At 49.7% G+C, this 9190-nt stretch overlaps 1 protein-coding gene across 1 annotated transcript; it reads left to right on the top strand.

Moving 5' to 3' along the window:
• The first annotated feature begins 8361 nt into the window (after positions 1–8361).
• Positions 8362–8887, top strand: BSPH1 (binder of sperm protein homolog 1). Its single transcript, XM_036012740.1, has 2 exons — positions 8362–8491; positions 8732–8887. The coding sequence occupies exons 1-2, from the start codon at positions 8383–8385 to the stop codon at positions 8881–8883; spliced, it is 261 nt and encodes an 86-aa protein (XP_035868633.1). The 5' UTR covers positions 8362–8382; the 3' UTR covers positions 8884–8887.
• Positions 8888–9190: the final 303 nt, after the last annotated feature.

Here is a 9190-nt window from a genome sequence, read left to right as displayed (position 1 = left end):
TTGAGGATCAGTTTTCTCTCCCTCTCTTTCTCCCTCCATTCCCCTCTCTCTAAAAATTAGTGGATGGAATCTTTAAAACAAATTTAAAAATTAAAAAATAATGAAGGGAATAAATGAGATGGTGTGGCTATGAAAGTGTTAAGGCAGAGCGGTGGTTCTCAAACTTCAGCGAACACGGGCTCACCCAGAGGGCTTGTCAGGACCCCAGGCCTGGCAGGTCTCTCCCCCAGAGTCCCCGCAGGTCTGGAGTGGGGCCTCCGTATCTGCATCTCTAACAGGTTTGCAGGTGAGTGGGGTGGAGCCGGTCCGGGCTCTCAGAATGCTTCCCAGAGGGTTGTCCCTGACTTTTGTGTGCACCTGAGAGTCCAGGTAGGGGACAAAGTGCTCCGGGGTTAGTCCGTGTGCGGTGGAGCAGGGAGAGTGGGAGGGGCAGGGATCGGAGAGCAGACAGTCAGATGCAGCCACTGCTCTGGCCTCCTGCGGGGAAATGGAGGCGCTGAGAAAGACAGCCTGCTGGGTGTCCCTGCTTCTCTGTGCGCACTGGCTGCTAGCGGGTGAGGGGGTGAGGGGAGGACGCGGGAGGACACGGGAGGAAGGGGAGCGCTGGGAGGCAGTGGTTTGGGGCAAGACGGGCCAGAAACAGATTCTATGCAGTGTCCCTAGCATCTTTGAAATACAGCACAGTGGTCGGTGCGGAGCAGAGGGTTTGGAGAGTCCTGAGTTCAAAGCCTTGCTCCCTCTCCTCTCGCTGGTGGGTGAGCGTGGGTCGCTTTGCCTCTCTTTAAGCCTCGGCCGATGAACCTATAGAGCGGTTGTAGCTGTGAAGACAGAAGAAGCTTCCAAGTCTGCGACAACGTGGATGAACCGGGGGTGGGGGGGCATGGGGACGTTATGGCAGCGAAGTTAACCAATTACAGAAGGACAAATACGGCATGACTCCACCCACATGGAGCATCTCCAATAGTCAAACTCATAGGCAGAGAAGACGGGGATGCCCAGGGGCTGGGGGGAAGGGGAGAGGGGGCGCTGTGCCAGGGGCCCCCATGCGTCAGGCACGCAAGATGAGCAAGTTCTAGAGGCCTGGCGTGTGACACGCGTGCCCGGAGTTGGCAATAGCGCACTGAGCACCTCATTTCCTGAGAGGGTAGACCGTGGTAGGTTAGGGGTTCTTACCACGATTTTAAAAAGAAGAGGAAGAGGAAGTTTAATAGATATTATGTGGGAGATTTCTCCAAGATCATTTGTTTTGGGGGAAAAAACAGTATGGAGGCTAGGCTATCCTTTTTGTGGGAAAAAAAAAAAAAGAGGAGTGAACCAGACCTGGTCAGGCAGCTCAGTTGGTTGGGGTGTCATCCTAATACACCAAGGATGTAGGTTTGATCCCCGGTCAGGGCACATGCAAGAAGCAACCAATGAGTGCATCAGTAAGGGGGAAACAAATCGATGTCTCTTGCTTTCTGTCTGTCTGTCTGTCTGTCTCTCATTCTCTCTTCCTCTCTCTCCCTCCTTTTCTCTCTCCCCCTTTCTTTCTCTCTCTAAAATCAATTTTAAAAATACTTTCCTTGAGTATTCATAAATTGTCTCTGAGGGTCTCACTGAAATGACAACACCTGTTATCTGTGTGTGGGGGGGGGGGGGTTGCGGGGGGAGGAAAGCCGTGACAGGGCAGTGGGGGTCAGGGATGGCTGGGAGGACTTTGTGGTTTCCCTTTTATAACTTCTCTGAAGCCTGAGCTGTGTGAATTGCCTCCCCAGAAAACAAGCAACGTCAACTGAGAGAAAGTGGTCTTTGTCCCTCAGGGAGGTTGTAAGGACCAAAGCAGGGAAGGCAGGCAAACCCTGGGGACGGTCACTGCCCCGTAGCCCGAGCCCACCTGGGACACGTGGCACTTGTGCAAGGCGGGTTCACCCCTCCCCGGAGTCAAGAAGACCACGTGCCTCGGGTGCCAGGGAGCACCTCGGGGTTCTGAGCAAGCCAGCGTTAGAACCGATTCTAGGGCTTGGGCTCTGGTTGGGAGGTTTTGGGGGGATTAGGGTAAGGAAGCCAGGTTTGTTCAACAATGGGTGCAGTCAGAAAGCAGGGGCGATGCTGTGCCCGGGATGCCCGTGGGTCTGTTTGGGGGAGACAGACCAGAAGGAGAAGGCATCACCATCACCGGTGAGGAGGCGGCAGTCTTGAAGGCAGAGGCGGCATTTGCTAGTTTGTGACACCGTGACCTTGGCTTTGACTGTGTTCAGACCAAACCCCGAGGTGGACTTGCTTTCTCTTGTTTTCTCACGCCCCACGAGCCGGCTTGTCCAGGTCGTGATTCTGGGGGAGGGTTTCCGCCCAGCAGCTGGGGGTGTCAGGTCGGCCTTTGGATGGGGTGGGGGGCAGGAGTGGGAGAGGGCTGCCTTCTGTACTCTCTGTTCAGGACCCATCGGGCAGGCCATACACCCTCAGTCAGAATTGGGGATGGTGGTTAGCTGGAGGGGAGGAGGGGGAGGATCGAATGGTAAAGATTCCAATGCTTGGCGGGAGGTGCATGTGGTAGCAACGCAATGGGCAAGCAGAGAAATCTGTGAGGATCTGGCAGTGATCCACGATTTCAGTAAAGGAAATGGCAAAGGACCATTTCCGGGGCAATGGTCCTGGGTCTGAAAAAAGTAGCTCATTCCTTGGAACCAGAGTTCCCCGGAGTCCGGGCTGCACCCTTTCTGGCTGAGCAGACCGAGTCTCAGTGGAAATTTCTCTCTGCTCTTTCATCTGTAAAATGAGGAGAAGGCTGTGGGGATTAAAGAGGGTAGAGATGAAGGTTTTGAAGACTTGCTGCCGTGGCTGGACAAAGCAGAAAATCCATCCAGAGCTGGCTAGCGTGTATAACACAGTGTAAGCACCCATGGGTTCACCCTAAAAGGACCCTAACTGCAGGGCGACGAGGTTCAGCTTGGTAGCAGCACCGCTGAAAAAAAACTTCTGGGTCAGAAACAGTGACCCCCTCCCCACAAAGGCAGGGTTGTTTTAGAGGCTCAGTTTCTGCAGCCAGGAGGACGGAACTACTTTTCTTTTTTAAAATGTATTGATTTGAGAGAGAGAAGAAGATGGAGAGAGAGAGAGAGAGAGAGGTTACAGCAATTGTGAGAGAACTTTTTGTTCCACTTATTTATGCATTCACTGGTTGATTCTTGTTTGTGCCCTGACCAGGGCTCAAACCCACAACATCCCATCGTCTAGTGGGATGATGCTTTAACCAACTGACCAAGGCAGCCAAGGCTAGGGAAAAAAAAACAACCTTTTTTTAAATGTTGACATCCCCTCTGGCTGGTGTGGCTCAGTGCATTGAGCACGAGCCTGAGAACCAAGGCGTTGCAGGTTTGTTTCTCTCCCTCTCTTTCTCCCTCCCTTCCCCTCTCTAAAAATAAATAAACAAACCTTTTAAAAATATTCTTATAAATGTTGACATCTTGTTAACTACTTTCTCAAGTGCAGGGTGACTATCAGCTAACACGATGCCATACTCAACACCTAGTAGCTCCCAGTTAGAGTGACACGCAAACTCTACATTAGCCTTATGTCGACCATAAAGAAAGTGAGACGCATGCTTTCAGTCACTCGCCCCGATGTGTGGCAGTTCCAAAGTAATGTCAGTGTTGTGTTCCGACCACAGTCTCAGAAGTCTGACATCCAGAGTACAAAGCTCGTTCCCACGCATCAGGGGTCATATCACTTCCGGTTGCCCTCAGCTGCCTGTGACCTCTCGACTGTGAACATTTGAGGAATGGAAGGAGAAGAGAGCCCTCAATTACAATCTCTCCTCTGTGGCGCTGTGGCGAAGGTCCACTGAGGACAAAGCCTGGAACAGAGGAATGGCCAAGGAGAGATGAGCCAATGGTATTGGATGGCAGATGTAGCCAATGAGAGATGAACCAATGGTATTGCATGGTAGATCTAGCCAATGAAAGATGAGCTAATGATATTGAATGGCAGGTGTAACCAATAAGAGATGAGCTAATGGTATCAGCTGACAGGCCTTCATGTTTCCCTCCCAGTCTTTGCCTGGGTCTAACCTGGCTGTAGGGTGGTGATGCTACTAAGACGTACATTCCCTGAAACACTTGTGGATGCTAAAAGAGCAACATTTTCTAGGAAGCACAACAGAACAGAATCACCAAGGCTGCTGAAAATATTTCATGCTCTCCACTGAATAAATAGGTTGTTTTCCTGAAATGTCAACATGTGGACAAAAGCTAGGAGGGTCCCTCCACCGTCCAGACTTGTGGCATTGCAACCACTGGGGGGACGTTGTGTGATACTGGGTTTACTCTAACTTCCTCAGAGAAAGACCCTTGGGTGAGTCAGAGCTCATACTGAGTTAATGGGCTTTGGAGTAGGAGGATGTGAGACCCTCCACTCCTTCACCAGTTAGAAGGAATCATACGTCATCCAAAATGTGCTAGCAAAAGTTTTTCTGCAACAGAATGATTGGCTCCATGAATGTCAACGTGCTTTTAACAGCCACGAGCCCAGGAATGGAGTATTTTTCGAAGTGGTCTTAATTTTACCCATTTTTTTTCTTTTACAGAATTTATTGACCATTCACAAACTCTGATGCCAGGTAGGGAAATATTTCTTTTTCTTTTTTGTACTTTTTTAAATTTAGAGTCAGCAATGGGAAATATCTTCTGCCTAAATCTTTCTGTCATTTTTAAAGATTTTATTTAGTTCTAGTGAGGGGAAGGAAGGGAGGAAGAGAGAGAACACCAATGTGTGGTTGCCTCTTGTGCACCCTCTACCCGGGACCAGACCTGTAACCCAGGCATGTGCTCTGACTGGGAATCAAACCGATGCCCCTTTGGTTTGCAGGCCAGCACTCAATCCCCTGAGCCACACCAGCCAGGGCTATTTCTTCATTTGTCAGCATTTCAAATGTAAGCCCCCACCCCTCAACCAATATTATATTCCTGAAAGATCCTTGCACTTTTCTGCTGGTTTACTCTTTCCTTTGCTTTTCTCTTGGCACAGAAGCACCCCTTCTCCCCCCTTCCATGTATCCACATCCTGTACTTCAATATCCATTCCAGCCAGCCCCCCACCCCCAGCCATTTCCTCCCCTGCCCCTTCAAAAAGAAATTCTCTTCTCCCATGGTCCTAACATCAGCATTTGTGGCTCTAGTCGTTTGTTTGTTCGTTTCTCTTAACAGCCCTCTCTGCGGAGATCTAATCTACACACCATAAAATCCATACGTTCTAAATGGACCATATGATGATGTTTTAGTAAGTTTTCAGAGTGGTGTAGACATAGGCTCAGACCAATTCTTGAACCCTCGTGACACCCCAGGAAGATCCCTGGTGTTCACTTGCCGTTACCCTTGCCCCCACGCAGGTGCTAGTTTGCTGGCTCTTTCTTAGGATCGCTCTTCTCTGGGCCCCTCAGACACGTGTGATCTATCACTTCCTTTTTCAAGTTGAAACGTCAATCACGGAGCTCACGTCGGTTCACCACAGATGACTGTGTCTCAGTATCTCCGTTCCTAGGAGACTTGGACCACATGCACAGTAGACAACTGGCGCTCAGTTTTAACCCCTTCGGCTCTCCTGACGCTGGGAGCTTTAAGAGAGAAATAAAGATGTGGGAATTCTTTATGGGGATCATAGTCCAACCAGCGAAAGGGGAGCTCCGGTTACACGATGTGTTGATTGGCCCTGGCTGGTGTGGCTCAGTGGATTGAGCGCCAGCCTGTGAACTCACAGTGGCGGGTTCGATTCCCAGTCAGGGCACGTGCCTGGGTTGTGCGTCAATGTTTCTCTTTCTGTCTCTTTCCATTGCTTCCTTCCTCTAGCTCTAAAAACAAATAAATAAAGTCTTCAAAATAAAAAAAAACCCCAGAATATCATGTAGCGAGGTCACTGAGTGCCAGAAATAGGCCTGGATCTTTAAAAAGAAATGTGTCGATTGGTTCTTAAAGCTATTTCCATCAGCAACTGCTTGTCTGGAGTTAGGGCACCATCATCTGGAGTGTATGGTGGGGAAATGTGACTCGTCAGCTCTCTTACGTTGGGGGTCAGAAGGACGCTGTTTTCAGAGCAGCGGACATCGGGGTTTCTCGGTGTACAAGAATCACATGCTGGGGACCAAAGTCGGCCCTGGGAGGGTCCCGGCGACAGCACCCAAGTCCCAGGACTGATGTAAGGATGCCCTTAGATGTGCTGGTGTTTGCAAATTGTGCACGGTATGCCCAGCACAGAGTAAGCTGTGTCACAGCTTCTTCTATGAGTAAGTCGTAGCTAATTAATAATGAACACAGTGATAACTAACGCTCATGAAATGATTAAATAATCATCTGAAATATTAAATGATAGGTATTTTAACAACATAGTTCAATAACAGAATAAGAAAAGTTCTGACATAATCATTAAAGATTATAATACCATTACTATTCAATAATAAAGGTAGAGAATGTATCTAGATAAGTGATAAAAGTTGCTAACTAATAGGAATACATGAATGTTGTATCAAAATGATTTCAGGGTTATGAAGGACCAACCAATACATAGGAAGCTTCTGTTTCTGCACCAGCTGGTACCACAGGCTTAGCTTTGAACGGGATGCCTGTGGTCATTTTAGACAAACCAGAAAAACCTGAACAGGCCTTCACACGTTAAATAAGTGGGAGAAAAGGGAACTAGTAAGGAAGCTAAGCAGAGATGGATCGGGCATGGTTTAGGTATTCAAGGAAGTTCCATGAGGAGGCCCATGCAGGCGGAACAGAAGAGGAGGTAAATAGGTGGGGGCTGGGGGTAGGGTGTTTCTCCGCCAAGCAGAGGAGATTGTGCCTGCAGGTCAAGGCAAGCAGGACGGCCGCATGCTCGGGACCCTCTGGGGCCTGAGCAGAGCACACCAGGAGAAGTCCTCCCTGGTGTGGTGTGCTGGGGAGCCAGATCAAGCAGGACACCATAACCATTTCACTGCTACCTGTTGATCTGAGAACGATGGGTTAGTGGCAGGGTCAGGTTAGTATTTAAGAAAGAACCTCCTGCCCTGGCCAGGTGGCACATTTGGCTGGAGTGCATCCTATGCACCAAAAAGTTGCGGGTTCGAATCCTAGTCAGGGCACATCCCTAGGTTGTGGGTTCAATCCCCAATCGGGGTGCTTGCGGGAGGCAACCAATTAATGTTTCTCTCACACTGACATCCCCCTCTCTTTTTCCTCTAAAAGCAATTTTTAAAAAAATATATTTTTGGGTGAGGAGAAAGAAGGAAGGAAGGAAGGAAGGAAGGAAGGAAGGAAGGAAGGAAGGAAGAGGGAGAGAGGGAGGGAAAGGAAAGGAAGGAAGGAAAGAAAAAAGAAAAGAGAAGAAAAGAAACAAAGAAAAAGGAAGGAAGAAAGGAAAGAAAAGAGAGAAAAGGAAGGAAGGAAGGAAGGAAGGAAAGGAAGGGAGGAAAGAAAGGAAGAACAAGAAAGGAAGGAAGGAAGGGAGAAAGAAAGAAAAGGAAGAAAGGAACAAAGGAAGGAAGAAGGGAAAGGGAAGGAAGGAAAGAAAGGAAGACAAGAAGAAAGGAAGGAAGGGAAGGAAGGAAGGGAAGAGAAAGAGAGAGAGAGAGACAACATTTTCCCTGCCAGTAAAGAATGATTCGAGGAAGGGTTGGAAGCATCTGGAAACGTGGTGACTCTGGTCAAGGCGTGGCACAGTGCGAGGTGGCGACCAGTGGGGTGGAGGGAAGTGAGCAATGGAGACGCGCTGGGGGCCACCTTCCAAAGGCTAGAGATTGATTTTTCTGGGAGACTGGGAGGAGGGGGACAGTAAGGAAGACCCGAGTTTTGGGTTAGGAGACTGGGTGTGCGGTCTCCAGGGTTTACCAGGGAAGGAAGCCGCCTACTCTGGTCAGCTCCCAGGTCTGGGATGAAAGCAGTTTTCCTTTGATGTCCTTAGAGTCTGCCCCTCACGCCTCACTCGGAGGGTGATCAGCGAAACCAGTGGCGTGAGGATTTGGGGGCGGTGGGTGAGCCAGCCTGTTGTTGATCATCCCTCATCACAGTGGAGGCTGGAGGCCAGGTCACCTTGGATGTGTGGCTCAGTTGTCCCATGGAAAAAGGGATTGTGAGTTCGATTCCCAGTTATGGCACATACCCAGGGTGTGGGTCTGATGCCCCTCCAAGACGTTTAGGAGAAGGTACCCAATCGTGTTTCTTTCTCACGTCAGTCTCTCTCTCTCTCTGTCTCTCTCTCTGTCTCTATTTCTCTACCCCAATCTCTTAAAGCAATGAAAAACTGTAAAACTGTCCTTGAGTTGGAAATTTAAAAACAGAAAAGAAGAACGCCAATTCCTTTGGTAAGCTTGTCCCCACTCGGCGTGTTTTCTCTTTTCCAGAACTCGTTTCCACTCCCTGTGTCTTTCCATTTATGTACCAGGAAGCAACCTACTACAGCTGCACCACCGCGCGCAGCGACTACGCCTGGTGTTCCCTGGACGCGAAATTCAGACGCCAGTGGCGGTACTGCACGGGGCAGGGTGAGTGTCCCCTGAGGAGGCGCCTCTGGATCCAGAAGCAGTTGGCAGCAGCAGCCTGCACGCTCTGGGGGACCAGATCCTCCTGGGCCCGAATCCTGACTTTTCCACACGTTTTCGCCGCTTTGAAAACAGTTCGCTGCTGACGAAAAGGCGTGCACCCTTAGCTTCCCAGGGCTCAGCCGGGAGACGTCCACGTTTCTCCGCTCACCTGCCGCCCTCTGCTCCTGTCTTTCCCTGCAGATCCCCCCAAGTGCACCTTCCCGTTCATCTTCAAGGGGAGATGCTTTCAGAGATGCACGAAGGAGCACTACCTTTTGAATCGTAGCTGGTGTTCATTGACCGGAAATTACGATAAGGATGGAAAATGGAAGCAGTGCTCTCCTCACAAGTAAGCTGGCTGGGGAGAGATGGAGTTGAGGGGCCAGGTGGGGGGGATGAGTCTTACAGATCTCTTAAGGTGGGGGACCCTCTGGATCAATGGAAAGGGAAGCTGGGGTATAGATGATTTGGTGATGGGTTGGTTAGATCAGGGGTCAACAAACGTTTCCTGTAAAGAGCTCAACTGTAAGTATTTTAGGCTTCAAAGACCAAAGGGTCTCTCACATACTCAACTCTGCCTTGAGGCATCAAAGCAGCTGCAGTAATAGAAAAAAAAGCCTCAGAAATGAACATCACTGTGTTCCAATAGACCTTTATGTA

This window comes from Phyllostomus discolor, chromosome 12 (assembly GCF_004126475.2).
Source record: "Phyllostomus discolor isolate MPI-MPIP mPhyDis1 chromosome 12, mPhyDis1.pri.v3, whole genome shotgun sequence".
NCBI classification, from domain to species: domain Eukaryota; kingdom Metazoa; phylum Chordata; class Mammalia; order Chiroptera; family Phyllostomidae; genus Phyllostomus; species Phyllostomus discolor.
This window is presented reverse-complemented; position numbering and strand designations above follow the sequence as displayed.